Below are 16,519 nucleotides of genomic sequence, written 5' to 3'. Positions count from 1 at the left end.
GAAAGGAAATTCAAAACAATCATAAGAAAATAAATATACCATGTTTAACTATGAATGGGAAAGTGGTATATATATTGTAACATATCTTGTTGTTTTTAGAAGTGTAGATATTTGGATCGACACTGCAGTCTTTCCAATGACGACAGCACGTAGATCTGCATAAGAAAGCTCACAAAAAGGAAAAACTCTGGCATCATTAACTGACATTAAAAATTATTCTAGGCCTATATATTTTTGGTTTTTTTTTTTCTTGTGTATTTTAGCAAAGCGTAGTAAAAGCAAAATATAGTACTATTCTGCTTCAAGCATACCCATTGATTTGTTTATGGGTACACTACCTGAAATATTAATTTTGAACTATTGTTGGTTACACATTTTGACTCGCTTCAAGAAAAAACAAGAGACTTAACAAACAATGGTGACCCAAAGACAATTGGAATATTAATAACATCAATTAATGCGCTGTGTCCTTATTAAGGACTTTATTATCTGTATGTACGTCGGTAAATTGTTTTGTAAAGTAAATTCAAAATTGAAATACTGCAAAATATTTTTGCCCCTTGCGTAATATGAGTGTGCATGGATAAAATTTGACATCGTTCGTTTCAATAACTGTCGTTTACATCGAGTTTTAATTTGTGTATTTTGCTCCTAATCCTAGAAATAATTATAAAAACGAAATTACAACATGATTTTAAACAAAGTGTGGTCAAATGTTTAAAAGCGTAATTTGTTTACGTTTTACATTTTAATTGCTGCTGACAATTTATATTATGCATGCAGATCATTTAAGGTAGTATCTGTCTATCCTGTCCTGTAACGGCAGTTAAATTCTATAAATGCCTCAAGTTCTCAGAAAATAGCTTTAATAATTATTAAATTATAAACATTAATTCTTAAAGCTTTATCTGTAAAATTTTACTTGTCGCGGAAATTGGTAGTTTTGAGCCACACTAGCTGGGCTCTTCACTGTGAAACATCGTTCTTATGTTTCGCGTATTTCAAACGAAATCATTTTCAGGTATCTGAAACTGTCTTAAAATGAATGAACTTCACCTTTTAAACACTTATTTTTATAGCATATATGTTTAAGCAAATACGTCAAACTGTATCATTACGTTTTATCGAAACTTCCGAGAATGAAAACTAACCAGAAGTTAACCCAGGACGGCTTTACAAGTTGTGTCAAGCCATGAACCCCCCCCCTCCTCCCCCCGCCTTAGTCTCCAGTTTTGTTTTTTTACTTTCCTTCTATTTCGTTTACCTACTCGTTTATGCAATGACGCTATAATAGCTTATGCAATTTAACAAACAGGTAAGCCTTGCTGCTGATTCTCCGACTTAATGGTAAGACCAAGTTAACATTTAACCAAGTTGCACTTTAAACCACACGACTGAGAATCGATCGGGGCATAGAGACCCATATTCATCTGATGATTCGTGTTTTATTTATTTCATTTTTGTCACTCAGAACATTCAGAAATCTTTCATTAAAACATAAGAAAACGAGCATATTGCTAACAGCAAGATACGAATAGACATACATGGAGATTATATTCAGTGCAATAAAAACCTACTCTATAACATCAATACAATATAATAATAACAATTGAAATTCTAGTTAAGAGTAATAAAAAAACAAAATGTGCATTTTAACATTGTGTAGGCAGTTTAAGTTGTTGGGAGAAATTTTATATATATTATATGAATTCAGCTGCATAGCAGTGTCCAAGCTAACGCAAAGCTCTAGGGCTACAAAACATTTAAAATAAAACAAAACAGAAATACAAATAAAAACTAATCATAGGTAGTATTACATTTTATAAGTTACACAGCATATTTTAATAAAACACAGAAAGTTAATTTACAGTCACTTCAACAGTACAACTTTCATTGTGGAAAGTATGTTTCCATGGCTAGAGCATTAAATTCATACGCAGGGGTCATAAATCGACGCAGTCTGCTGAAATCCAACAATGGAATTAAAAGCATCGGCGATGTAAAACTGTCTTAACTTTCAAATGATAGTCAACAGTAATTCTGTAAATGTGACATGGCTAAAACCACGTGCATGTCCGAGCTGCTGAATAGTTGTTTTGAATATGTATGGTTAAATTTAGAGGAAAAAGTGCTCTAAACTCCAACACTCCACTTATTACGTCCCGTAGCATCTGCAAAATGCAGCAGTGAATAGAATCTCCAGGCCTGCATATTTTGAATTGGACCAGGATCTTTAAAATTAAAAGGGACAGTGAATGCTGTAATTTCGTCATTATTGTGACGTTTCATAAAGTAATTAATTTTATATTTTCGTTTTTTATAATAGCAATGGCTCTATTTGCACTGAGACGGTAATTAAACCGATATTGTGTTTTGTGGCTCTCCCTTTGATTCAAAATTACATAAACCAATTCACATCGTCCCGATTGGGAACTAGACTGGAGTTGCAAAGCAGCAACATTTCGTAAACAACTGTTATTATTTCTCAAATAGTGGATGTTTCTTGCAGATCAAGATAAATGGACTTCAGACGATTTTTCGTTCTATCATGGGAGCGCGTGGCGAAGGGAAATGGTTTGACAGTTACGACTCTGGGATTTTTCTCACTTGTTGACTCAATTAAACTGTGGCAATAAAGTTTATGCGCTCTCTGGCTCTCTCTCTCTCCCACACACTCTCTGTATGGCCTTCATGCCATATAACCATAAAGAAAGGCAATAAAATCACTTTTTAGTCTCATCTTTCTCTTCCGTTTCCTTTTTTTCATCTTCTCCCCCCTCGCCATCCTCGTTACATTCCTCGTCGGCGTCGGTCTCGGCCTCCCCTCTCTGTCCCGGGAATTTGTCTTTGTTATTTTCCTTTTTCCACTTCATACGACGGTTCTGGAACCAGATCTTCACCTGCCGCTCCGACAGGCCAAGTGCATGAGACACTTCAATGCGTCTCTTACGTGTAAGGTAGGGATTGAACAGAAACTCCTTCTCCAATTCCAGTGTTTGATAACGACTGTAAGTCTGTCGTCCACTGCGCCGTCCCGGAGCTATAAAACGAAACAAGTAATCCGCAACAAATAATCTATATTGAGAATGCGAGGTACCAGTTGAGATTATACCAAATGTAACACGTATAACATTAACAAAACATGTAACCTCATATCATAGTGGATCCACTGTGTGACATTTTGCATAATAAAGGAATATATTATACTACTCGGAAGTTGTAAGTATTTTTTATTTATATTTTAAGTGTGTAGCATATTGTAAAGGGGTATATTGATACATTTCTTCTGCGCGTACAAACAGACATGTTGTCTACCACCAAATTTTAGTAAACTGGAAGACTTTTACTGTGTTCTACATTTGGACATTTATTCACTAATTCTGTATTAGTGTGCAGGATGCGGCTAGCCTTACTAGTTATTTAACTGAGCATTTTCATGCAGTTAAAAATGTGGTATATTTACGTGTTTTACATATACATGTGTAAAATGTATAAAATACTTCAAAATAAACCACACAAAAAAAAAATAATTGTGCAATGTGTGCATATTTTCTCAACAACAAAATGTGCTCACCTCGTATGCTTATTTATTTATTTTTCGTTTATTTACAGGCATTTCAGACAAACTTATTCAGTCCTAGTTATGTTGAGTGTTCCTGTAACGTACCCAAACAAAACCACAGGCCAAAGTGTTTTTGATAAGAGGGTATTAGACGGTTATTACTGTCAATTGTTCGCGTTGTGTGTGAACAGGTGCGTAGGCTACGTTCTGACGTTGAATACGAAAGCGTTAAAAGATAAAGAATATTTATCATTCTACTCATAATTTCATCCCGAGCTTTTGCGATTGTTTTTTTCTTTTTTTGATGGATTTCTGTGCGTTGCTGTGCGTTCTGTGCACTGGACTTTATTAGCCGACATGCAAAGCTTTAGTATAACGCTCATTATTTCTCCATTACAAAGTAATACATGGCAGCATCAATTAATGGAATATAAAACTGGGTAAATTGGATATCGACGAGAACTTTGCATAAATGTGAGTACTATGAACACCTGACTTTGTTTGCATGTAGCCTGTTAAGAAGCGGATGTATGAATATGAAATCTTTGCGAAAAAGCGGCCTACTGACGCTCCAGCAGTCAATCCTCACGGCACAGAAACACATTCAAAGAGACACACACATACACAAACACACACACACAAACATAGAATCTCCTTAGAACTGACACACATGAGTATTGGAATACAAAGATTTCTGACCGTGAGGTCTCATCCAAGGAAACATGAGACTTGGGGACGGGGTTTGATTTAAGTGCCCTTGTCCTTCTCCAGGGTTCGTGCCATTTGACGATTTACAGTCTGGATATTGCGCTATGCTTGCCTCTTGCTGGGTACCATAAAGTGATTGTCTTGGAAGGGCTTCGTATCCATAAAATTTAGTGGCATCTCCGTGGCAAGCCAAAGCGCACGGGTTTTGCTGGAACCCCGGGTTAGAGATTCCTGAAGTGCCGTGATGGAAAAAGTCTTGGACGTGATGGGACGGATGTTGAAATCCAGGCGCTGCTCCTCCGTGTCCGTACACCAGCGCATGGCTCCGGGTGACGCTCTGAGGGAACCGACAGTCGTAGTAAGATGGTTCCAATGTTTCGCTGGTTTTGTATTTAGAGAAAAGAGGGTTAACAAAATAAGAGCTCATTTTTTTTCGCATTCACAATAAAATGTTGTTTTTAAACCGTTTGCTCTTGTAATAAAAAAAACTATATCCCAAGTCTCATAAAACTCAGACACAACAACCGGAACATGAGGGAGGGGGTAAAATCGCTATTTGTTTGAACAATCCCGCACCGCTCTCTCTCTTCCCCCTCTGAAATTTTCTCGTATCTGAGTGCCTTCCTCTGTCCTTCCTCTTTTTCCCCTATTTGCCGCTTCAAATCCTGCTCATGTCGTGTGCTGTGTCTGCGTGCTTGGGCTAAAGCTGGCTAGGTCGGACGATACACGCACAGGAGATTTTTTCTTCCCACCCCCACTCCATCGACCCCCTCCTCTTCAGTCTCCACCAACCTTTAAAGCCCCCCCTTCCCCCATCCACGAGCAGTTTCAGACGTTCTACCTTGAACAACATTATGAAGCAATGTCGAACAATGCTTACTGGTTTTTCAACTGTTCCTACGGAGGAAACCTGTGGTGAAGAATAACGATTGTCATGAATGCCTGGCAATGAATGTATTTTGATATCTCACTTGATTTGGCATAAACGACGAGAACTGTTTACGCATCAGCTGCACTATAATTACACCACGTTATGTTTTAACTGATTTTTAAAAATTAAATTATTAATAGCAATTATATCAGTAATACAATTTATACTATTATTATTTTATTGACTGGAGTTAAGCCTCTGTTATAATTCTACTAATAGTTTTCCTAATATCAAACGATCACTAACTGTAATTATGGTATTTTATTGATGTGAATATGGTTTGCCAGGCTAATTTCTTATTAAAAGTCAATGACAATATGGTATCGAGGCTAACTTGACACGAGAACGCTCAGAATCATTGACAATGTATCTGCCTGTATTTGTCTTGACGTGATCCAACATCTGTCGAAAAGAAATAAATCATGAAAAATCGATTAAATGAAGATAACGGAATTATTTGTCGTTATATTCACCGAATTAAATTACTGCGTTGTTTTCGCCCCGTGAACCCACAAGAAGTCACGCTTGTTTCTTTTGTTCTGCGTGACTGCTGATTATATCTAGCTACATTAAAATACATTTAAAAAACAATAATCGGGAGCTGACAGACGAATGATAGATACTTTAACAAGGCACAATTTTACATTACACCATTACAGTATTTGATGTGTTAAATCCAATATGGACGATGGCTAACAATGGCGATTAGGATTATATGCATATTGCAGGCTGTATTTATTTTATATTTAGTAGTTATCATCTTTTAACATAAATGTAACTAATTCTGCAATTGTACGTAAATTCTGCGTACGTTTTTGATTTTCTTATAAAATGACGGTTATGGCATTTTTATCAGTAACGTGTAATATATGAATCTCCTATTATTGCTGTACGATTTTGGCTTCCCTACTGTTCTCTATCCATAGTATTCTTATTAATTCTATTCCACTGTGTGCATTCCTGCCCCCCCCCCCCCCAAAAAACTTTCCTTTTGTTGGTCCGCCGCCCCGATTAGAAAAAAATGTTTCGCTTCCTCATTATAAGGAAGAAATGTTTGTAATTTCAGAAATAACAGCCTTAATCGATGCTTAATGTTTAATATGGACCATGTTTCTCTAAAAAGAATAAATAACATTAAACGTATTTGTATTTCGACCATCTCTGTATATTTGTACATGTATTCCTGTGTATTACTATTATATATCACTTCACGAATACAACACAGTTGGGCATAAATCAATGTCCAACTGTGTTCTATTCTAACTGAAACTTATTCCGTGCCATTTTTGTGTAATTACATGGTAAAACTTTCACATTTTAGCTGTTTTGAAGAGAAGAAACAAAACCACCCATGAATCAACAGCGACATCTAGTGTTCGTAGTTGAGTAATATTGTTGTATGTGTGAAGAAATTCATGCGAGATGGCAAATAAGACTAAAATCACATTTCGTGAAGAAAAGCTAACTGTCTGTGGTTATATGTGGTTAAATGAAGAATAATTTAATCAAAAACGTTTAATTTTTGGTATGTTTGATTTTACAGGGGTGCAATTTTTGACACCAATACTTAATCTTATTGTAGCTTCCGACTACATTTGTGTAGATTATTTAACTTTCAGTATTAATATAGGCATATTATTAATATGATCAATATTGAATACATTGAATGCACCGCTATCTGCAAAAATTTCTGAATACTTAAAATTAATCTCAACAACAATTAATGTTCTTCGATTTAACACGTAGCCTACTGTATTTAACTTATATCTATATTAAATAATTGCGATTAAAAAACAAACACCATTCAATAAATAGCAGCAATGATAATTACAAATGAAGGTTGAAAACATATGTGGCCACTTGCAAAACACGTTTTAAAATTAATAAAGTATAAAGATTGTTGTTCTATGTAAGTAAATTCACGCGACATTTGGGGAAATATTGCGTTGTCCGAAGTCAGGGGCTAAACTTCAATTTTGTAGATACTTCTCCTTATACCTGCTTTTCTTAATCACAGACATCTCTCTTGATATTATTGCGCAAATAACAAGAACAAAACGCAGAGCAATAATATGTTTATAATACGTGTAATTTGTGGAATGTCATTTCATAGTTCTGCTTCAAAATCATTGTACCGCCGACCCGTAATTTGTACGTTTGGACCTGGTGGAGAAGAAAATCTTTGGCAAAACATAAAGAAACAAACTAAAATGACTGAGAAAATTCAAGTTTGATGCCTTTGATCATTCTTCTGCAGAAATTCTCTACTCTTGCCCTCGTTGACTTTGAAGAGGAAGGATAATGGGGAAATGTGTTTGCAGTGGATCTTTCAGACAAAATAAGAGCAATAAGCTTCCTTTGAAACGGCCAACCATTGTCTCAAATTAAAACAATAAAATAATTTAGGCCAGACGTCTAGCCAGTTACCCGGGTTTTGCTTTGTTTGAATATAAGGGAAGCAAACAGCGCAGGCTCTACTAGGGCAGTAAAACCTGCATTTTTGTCCTTAGTAGCGGAAATGTCATAGTATATTGGGCTCTAAAAATCCCTGAATCCGACGTGTATTGTGTGTACCGTCACAAAAAGGCGCTTTCTTGACGCTCCCATGAAATAAACACTATTCCACTTACGTTAACACGAAGCGGAACCCCGAGCGACTACAATGAAGAGTGCATTGTGTAATTTTAATAATATTATTATTTATTATTATTAATAATAATAATAATAACAATAATTCAACAACGTTTCGGGATATCTAAAGATATTTGGCTAGCCTTATGCTATGTAAACACTAGCATGCGTGGATTTCTGTTCGAGTACCATTACATCATTTTAGTGCTAAAACAGCAGAACCGCACAATAACATGTGTAGAAACCAACAATAATTGGTTTGTGCTGATGACTTGTGTCTTTATTTATATGAACTTATATGAAATAGGTAAAACGTATAGGTAAACGTAGCAATTCTTTTCTAGACGTAACTGTAGGTAAAAATATTTCTATGTTCAAATGAGCTTAAGAGCATTGGATAAATTAAATAGCCAGTGTGAAACCATTTCCTGGTAGGATTCTTGGCAGTTTTAATAATATACGGCAATTTGAGTTCACGAAAAACACAGGCCTATAACAGCGGCCTCAAGATATTTCAATTATTATTTTCAAAACACAACGGCAAAAACTTTCTGGATCTTGAAAGGAGTATATACATAATCTGTAAGTGGGTCCAAATAAATAATTAAGGGTCCACAGATATACTCTAAAATTGCATCTCTGTAAGGAAAATATGTTCCAGAATCATCATATTTCAAGGACATGGTAAATTATGGTTGTGAGTACTGCTGGAGAAGGCTCGTTAAAGAAACGAAACAGGAAGAACTATGATCTAGCTTGCCAGATGCTTTTAATAATGAATATACTCCCTAGATATGGCGCGGGGAACGAAAAGTTTTTTGAATCTGGATTTGTTTTTTTTGTAAAACAAGCCCACTGCCCGATTATTTAGTTTTCTGACAACGATTGTCCTAGAGATCATCGTTTTGCAAGGCCCACACCTCTGGAACACAAAGACACTGGTGCTGGTTATGCTTCTACTAGCATGTGTACAATTCTACTGAGTATGAATCAAAGGAAGCACAAAAATTCACCGTGGTGCATTAAATTTATTTACACATAGCCTTATAGACAAATATCCCTGTTTTTGTTGTCATATTACTCAACTCACCATAGAAAGCCTTTAACACGTATATTAATCTAAAAGTAAACATCCATAACTACAAATACACGCAAGGCATTCATAAATTACTAATCAACAGAAAAATATATGTATAATTTCAAGTAATTTTCTCTGGTTGTATTTGAATAAGGAACGTTACCTTTTTGTTTTCTCTCTAGACAAATGCACAAGAACACAAACATAAACAGGCACTCATACATTGTTAAAAATTAAAACTCAAATAGCACATCGGGAGTTGTTTACATAAAAAAATGCGTCGGACTGTAATACAGTTACAATGAAAATGAAACATTTAAATGGAAATATGAAAGAACAATATGGTAAAACGGTATTAGTATTTTGCGAGAGTTTCTCTTTGTCCTTTTTACGTCGACCGTTTCCCATTATTGATCATTGCTATCAGTCTTTTCTTTATTCAGTTTCTTCATCTTCATTCGTCGATTCTGGAACCAGATTTTAACTTGACGCTCCGTTAGATTTAGGACTCGCGCCACTTCGTACCGCCGGTCCCTGGTAAGGTACATATTGAAAAGAAACTCCTTTTCAAGTTCGAGAGTCTGGTATTTCGTGTAAGGACAACGTTTCTTCCTAGTGGAACGTGCATGGATCCAATTCGCCACAGGATTATCTGTAATTCGACAAAGCAAGCATTGCTAAAATTAAGATAACGACAACATTTCAGCAGAAATTGTAATTTTAATGCATTTTAATCTATATAGCACTCTATCTCCAAGGGATTACATTTAAGGTCCCATTGCATTACATCTATTTGAATTAATGGTAATGTTATTTTTATCTGAATATTTGTCAAATATGCTTAAGCCTCCTCCTCTGTTTTCATACAAATGAGAAAACCTTCGTTTTGCGTTTCCTCCTTACTGCGCTTTTAAAAACGGATCCAGTCGTAAAATAGTGAGTGCTCCCATTTGCTTTATAGGCCCATAAACGAATTTAAACGCCCCCAGTTTCAAGCCTTTGCAGGTCTACATCACCCATGCCTCAATGTATTATAGAGATTTCCCTTTCTCTATTTGACTCATTGAGTTATGTTTTGATACTGCGTAATACAAATAGTACAATTAGACACATATGTATATCTAGGATATGTAGTGTCTTCATTGGTGACGTACTATTAGTTAAATATAACATTTCACAGACATCTTTGCATAATGCATTACATTATGAGTATAGTTTTTGATAAGCACGTCATTTTAAAAGGACACGCAAAAAGAATTTTACTAACTTCAGACGCACGTTAAAAATATACCCACTTCAACATTTTACAGCTGACTAGTATCCTTTAGTAATCGCACATTCTCCTGCAGATTTAAAATAAACTTATACTGGAATACAACGTTTGTGTGTTAACGCTATTTTATTTAAGTACTCTGTACGTGATAACGTAATGAAATAAAACCAACAACAATAAATACTTCCACGACCACAAAAATTGTGATAGTTGTAGTAGTAGTAGTAGTAGTAGTAATAATAATAATAATAATGATAATAATAATAATAATATGTCATAATTGTATTGCAAAGCTACTACTCCCCTTCTCTACATTGCACAATACAGCACGTATTATGACATTGCTCAGAATAAATAGCTGAATCAAGTTATAATAACTGCAATAATAGACAATTTTATATTTGCCCTAGATAAGAAATGAATTGGACTTAAGTTGTACTACACCACTTAAAGGCTTGCTTTTAAAGTTTCCGTTTCTTCTTTTACAGCCTCTTTCCCTTTTTACAACCCTATACTATTGGGGATTGTCCTGTTTCGTACCATGAACCTCCTACAGCATTTAAGTCCGAAACGAGGAGGCGAAAAAAGGGAGGCTATTTTAATAGAGCGAAGAAAGAAAACAACGCCACGCCAACAGATCCTATCCTGGATCACAAGGAAATAAATTATGAAAAGAAATCACTTCCACTTACTCGGATCTAAGACGGGTTTGTCGTCTTTATGCTTTCCAGAAGCCAAAATATCCGACACCGGAGACAGAACGTTATGCTGCGTCTTATCTCGCGTATCGGCTGAGCAGCCGTAAGGATACTCCGAAAAACTGCGTCCGCTGGAGGCCAGGCAGTCCCCGGCTCTTCGTTCTGGGATGGCGTCAGGTTTCAACCCATAGGGTCTGTTGTTTGCCGGATAGCCGGGGAAGGATACAGGCGCTGAAATAGGCTCCAACCAAGAGCGCACGTACCTGGAGTCCGTCCCCAAGTGAGCCTGGTGAGTGTACGGGTGGTAAACCACTGAAGTTTGAGAATGAACTGGGCCCCAAGACGTAGTAAAGACTGGAGATTTTGGAGCAAAGCTGCAGGAAGGAAAGTCGGTGCACTCTGGTACTAAGGGCGCAGCACGGGAGCTGGAGGGTAGCAATTCAGGAGTGGAGAACCGAGTCGCCAGCACATCCTCGCTTTCATGGTTTATCAAGGAATCTACGTAATAATTGCTTATTGGACCCGTGGTCGACATGATAAAGCCCGTTCTCTGTTTTACATGCATTCGATTATTATATGGACCGTAGGTGTACTTTTTATCTGCCCATAGAACAATCACGCCAGGTAATTATTTCCATGGACTTCTTTTGCACCCATTGGCTGCCTGTGAAACACGTGATTATATTTACCCGAAAAATTGTACACTGGATCAATGCGCGATTCTCTCAGCGAAGGTGATGCACTACAGGGCTTCAAGTGGAATTTATTTCATGACTTTCATTTTTACAGGAAATAACTTAATGCTTCAGTACTGATATGTATCTATACCGTGTTCACAATAAACATAAAAACTATGGATTTCACTTCCGTACTGAAGCAGGAGGTACGTTAACAACTGGCACTATTTGTTGATGTAATTAATCTCTGTCGACCGAACTCTTTTATGCTCTGTTGAACTTCTTATACTTCCTTTGATAACTGTATTAGATGTAATTTCGGACATTTAAGAAAAGGTTTGCTGACGTCAGATTTATGCTGTTTTTCGCTTACGCTTGACCCAGGCGCATTGGTACGAAGAAAGGCAATTATTCCATCCTAAATTTAGCATAAGATTCCTTATATATTAAAACAAGAAAGGTTGAACCGAATTTTGAGGAGGTGGGACTGACAGGATTGCAAACATTCCCATCCAAAACCTCTATATTCTGCGACGGGCCGCTTGTGTTTTTATGTCCATCAATAAATTTTTTACGAGGGTCATTTGATTGTTCATAAACATGTCGTTAATAACAACTAAGTCCGAGTTATTCGTATCCTATACAAATTGCAATCCGCTGTATCAGGAAAAACAACGAAACATATATATATGCAAAATTATAGATAAGACTGGAATTTAGGACTTGCAGTTTATTCATTACTGGAATTGATTTTAGTTTTGAATAAAGTCGGTGGTAAAGCAGAAAATTGTAATATTATTATTTTAAACCTATGTAATGAAAGAGCTGTAATATATTTTGTGATATATTAATATGGAGTGAAGCTGGGCAAATGCAAGTCACAGATAAATGCAAATGTTGCAACCCAAGTTAAATTGGTGTGGCTGTGCGTGGCTTATGATTGTTTACATTGCAGGTGTTTTACTTTCCATGTAACCCGGAGAAGTGTTCGACTTTCCATGGACCCCCTTGCTGCTTGTAATGAATTAGTTTCTAATGTTCTTTTTGGGCAAAATGCTGTTCTGTTAAATCTAGGCCTACGCAAGGCCTACTCTTAAGACCTCGCGACCGTATTATAGTAGTGATACACATATCAGAGGACACATTCTGATATGTTACGTATGTATTTACTCGTATAGAAAATAAATACGTTTTTGATTTATTCAGCTTTCTGATTTTGCCTGAAATACCATCTCCCACAGCAAATCTGATTTTCTATTGTGACGCAATTCAGATAATGAAGTATAATAAGCTAAAATCAGCAACATTTAGATTCGGTTGGAATTTGTCCGGCTTGTTCTTAGGCCCGAAAAGAAGATGACGTGTATCGATTCTCAGTGTAGCTGCGTCGTTTAGCACATTATTCAAATAGACTATAGCGTTTCACTCTGGACTGCATTTTAAGTAAACGTAATATCGTACTTTTGTTTAAAATAAATTAGATTTTGTGATTAAATATTTGTACTAGACAAATCAAAAGCGATGCAGCAATAATATCATTTTTTGTTAAGACCTTTTAATATTTGTCCTTCGCGTGCTATAGCGTGTTCTGGAGGCTTTCACTGCCTCCCTTCAAGTCCATTCTTTACTAAAAAAGGTCAATATAACATAGAACGGAGTGTGGAGTAAAATAACCGAATGTGTTGACAAATTTCATTTGTTAGCAAGTCGTGTAGATCTATGGTATTGACGTTGACAGGAAGGAAGCTCTCAGTTGGGCAGCTGACTTACTAAAATACCCAAGACACCACACGGTTATTCAGTAGAATACAGTTATGCTTTCGAAAATTAAAATAGTTTGCACAATACCGAACACAAACAATAACAATATACCAAGCTTACTGAAAAGTAAACCACTTAACTATTATAATGCGAACATACTGCACAAATTAACGTATATATATACTTTTTCTTTGCAAAATAGGCATTCAAGCTATTGGCTATTGGAAATCTATATTATGTGCCTCACAGAGTGAAAGCTTTCTGTATATGGGAGATAAGCCATGACGTCAGTTGTGTCTTCGTGATATTTTTTTGTTTACGTGTGATTTTCTTGTGTTCAGCACAACACACAGTTCGCTAAATTATCCAACATAATGTGTGCTTACATTTGTTTTATCGTTTTGATGTCGGTAATTTATAAGTAAATTTATAAGTTTAAACGCTTGCATTTACATGTGGGTGTAGGCTACAAGAGGGTAGTAAATGTGGTTTTGAATTCTTTCATTTTCTAACAATACTATAGTTGTCGCAAAAATATATAGTGTGCTTACGAAAAAAACGAAAAATAACGACTGCAATCTGGCAAATAAAGATCATAGCTTATAATTTATGTCCACGCAAACGCGCACGCACGCGCGCGAACACACACACACACACACACACACATACAGATATGTGCCGTTTTGGAATGAAAATGCAAACATTAAAAATGCATTTCTCGTGCCAAGAGGAGAGGCAGGATGTCAAATATGTATTCATTTCGGAAATTACATTATGTATGTTTTACTGTTGTTTTTCTGCATTTTTACTTGGTTTCATGAACATAATTCATTGTTGAATGGAGTGTTTATAACTTATTGATTGAGAAGCACCTGTGGTAAGGTGTCTTGGGGTAAGCAATTTAAAAAGCATGCTATTAAATTCATGATGTGACACGTTAAACAATATTACTCCTACAAATGTATTTAGTGTGTCTACACCTTTTATTACAAACAGAATGTTAGAGAGATGAGCCATAATCAGAGCCGTCAATTGGTATTTGAACTTATACAACCAGTCATAGTAAGAAAATATTTATGTAGTTGAAAAATTAATATAAATATAACACATTTCACTTTGTGGTCATAGTTTTAATGATAAGATGAATTGAATAACCTTCCTCCCCCCCCCCCCCCCCCCCCCGAATTGGTGACTCTAAATTCTCTCCGTGTCAGAATTCATGTTTTACCCCCATGCAGGTTTTCGGTGTAGGTTTCTAATCAGTTTTAAAATTTAAATGGATGGATGACAAATATAACCTCTGATTCCATTTTCTTCAATATATTTTTAGCACTGCACATGATGATTAAAAAGTATGGAATGTATTACGTATGTATTCTATGGTCTTTGGAGTATGACATGACGTAGTGTTTGTCCTTCGAGGAGGCTTGTTGTTTACCACAAATCGCGTGGAGGACTCGGAAATTGACGGTTCACCAGCATTCACCATTTAATAAGGGATTAAACAAGACCTCGATCAGCGGAGAATCACTGCACTGACCAGGTAACAATAGTTTGAGTTTATAACAGTGTGTATTCAGCGATTCACAACAAATTGAACAGTTCACCTTCACGAACACAGAGATTAAATGAGATATAAAGACTATAATGAGATATAGACCTTTGTATGAAAATAAAAAAGCTTCAAGTCGCACTAAACGAAAATCAGAAACAAGAAGTTGAACTGTATTCGCAACTCATGTTCCCAAGAAGATTTAATAACATAAAATATAAAAAAATACCAACAAAAAGACGCTGGCTTGTGTTTTAATCGTATTCAGCGTTGTACTTTTCGTTCACATTCGATACTTATGAAATTCAACCTATGCTTATTTGGTGGCACAGAGTTGTTTAAGGTTTTGTTTTAGAAGCCTTCTTTTCCAAAAGCAAGAACACTACAATGTCTTATATTTTAGATATTATCAAAGCATTATGACAATTGCGCTACCTTTTTTTGCTTCCGTGGTTGAAGCTGTGCTCGCATTTACGCAGTTATCCGTTCGCTATTTTATCTGTATTTTCACTTACATACAAACACTGTTCGGCTGAATTTTGACCATGGTTTTTAAATGTAAAATGATATATTCTCACATTCAAACTGCTGGGAAACTAGACTTTACACCTTTTAAATGACACAGACATACAGTTGAGTTGTAAGTGCTCATCCTCTATTGCTAATCACAGAAAATTATTTTACCATAATAGCTTACAAGAAGTCTGTTATTGATTCATAACTTGCTGATCCATTTTTTTTAACAATATCGTTATTTAAAGGTCCTCAGCATGATTCCACATTTAACTCTAAAACTATTATATCAATAACCGTCTATAACACAAATATCCCAGATAGCATCATGTTATTGTATCAACGTTGAATTATAGTTAAATGCGTTGAATTACGGTCAGTGTTAAATTATAAACGTTGAAACTGAATTGATTTTTGGTCAGATTTTCAATATTGAAAAATTGATGGTGGCAAAACCTTGATTCAATGTTGATCTAAAGTGAAAGATTAGAGATAAACGTTGTTTAAACCTTTTTGTCTCATATGGAATCAATGTCGTTTCAACATATGTGTGCTATCTGGGATACCTATCTGTAATATTTCAAATAAATTCCTCTCATGTTTCAGGCTTAATGAATAACATGTTGTCTATCTAACAAAGCAAAATTACATCATTTCGTTAGAACCGTTACAGTACTGCAGGGACAAATCTCGTTAAAGTGACAATAGAATATTCGACTATGACCAAGCGACAAAATCATGCTCATTAATTTCCAGAGAACAGTGGTAAACATCAAACAAGAATCACACACTAACACGACTTGTTGAGATTACCGCGGAAAGGCAGTTTTAGATTTAGCTTTGTCGAGAGATTAACATTGAGATATCATACCAACACACCAATCTTAGGTGGGCAAATATATATAAGCCATGAATATACCGTTTCAATATGACAGTTGGAAGGTTTTCGCACAAACACCAGGACAACACCATCAGGAGAGTTTCGAGGAGAGTAACTATATCGGTGCCATTTCTCTTTCCGTCCAACACGGCTGACTTGAAGGCCTACACTCAGAGTAGCTTTTACGCGGATACAGACGCCCTAAAACACCTCCGGCTTATGATCTTGCCGGTCAGCCTAAATCGCACAGTAAGT

The 16,519-nt window shown here is 36.0% G+C and overlaps 3 protein-coding genes and 1 long non-coding RNA gene across 6 annotated transcripts in view; 1 reads left to right on the top strand and 3 right to left on the bottom strand.

The window, feature by feature from the left end:
- The window catches only part of LOC111854617 (homeobox protein Hox-C10-like), a 69,178-nt gene that overhangs the window by 47,549 nt on the left and 5,110 nt on the right, over positions 1-16,519 (bottom strand). The window lies entirely within an intron of this gene.
- The window catches only part of LOC111854642 (homeobox protein Hox-C8a), a 32,337-nt gene continuing 17,243 nt past the window's right edge, over positions 1,426-16,519 (bottom strand). For 2 of the 3 annotated variants that reach the window (XM_023832841.2, XM_023832819.2), the window contains exons 2-3: positions 4,262-4,607; positions 1,426-3,040 (exon numbers count right to left, since the gene is read on the bottom strand). In XM_023832841.2, coding sequence (XP_023688609.1) covers positions 2,724-3,040; positions 4,262-4,607 — 663 coding nt within the window. In that variant the 3' untranslated portion in view covers positions 1,426-2,723. Of the gene's footprint in view, positions 3,041-4,261; positions 5,041-16,519 lie in introns of those variants that run through there. The other variant, XM_023832830.2, reaches the window with a different exon arrangement.
- On the bottom strand, positions 8,841-14,485 carry LOC111854657 (homeobox protein Hox-C9a-like). The gene is made up of 2 exons (XM_023832862.2): positions 10,876-14,485; positions 8,841-9,562 (listed from the first exon to the last, which is right to left on the bottom strand). The coding sequence occupies exons 1-2, from the start codon at positions 11,444-11,446 to the stop codon at positions 9,318-9,320; spliced, it is 816 nt and encodes a 271-aa protein (XP_023688630.1). The 5' UTR covers positions 11,447-14,485; the 3' UTR covers positions 8,841-9,317.
- The window catches only part of LOC140592277 (uncharacterized), a 62,083-nt gene continuing 60,252 nt past the window's right edge, over positions 14,689-16,519 (top strand). Inside the window, exon 1 of the long non-coding RNA XR_011992617.1 lies at positions 14,689-14,862. This is a non-coding gene — a long non-coding RNA (uncharacterized lncRNA). The remainder of the gene's footprint in view (positions 14,863-16,519) is intronic.

Source organism: Paramormyrops kingsleyae, chromosome 8 (genome assembly GCF_048594095.1).
Source record: "Paramormyrops kingsleyae isolate MSU_618 chromosome 8, PKINGS_0.4, whole genome shotgun sequence".
NCBI classification, from domain to species: Eukaryota; Metazoa; Chordata; class Actinopteri; order Osteoglossiformes; family Mormyridae; genus Paramormyrops; species Paramormyrops kingsleyae.
Note: the sequence above shows the minus strand (reverse complement) of the source record. Positions and strands in the feature narration are given on the sequence as shown.

What these genes read in the sequence shown, in the direction of transcription:
- LOC111854657 (XM_023832862.2), bottom strand. Translation starts at nt 11,446, where the DNA reads ATGCATGTAAAACAGAGAACGGGCTTTATCATGTCGACCACGGGTCCA. An exon ending in CAAACCCGTCTTAGATCCGA is followed by an intron (nt 9,563 to 10,875) that starts GTAAGTGGAAGT and finishes GTCGAATTACAG; the next exon opens with ATAATCCTGTGGCGAATTGG.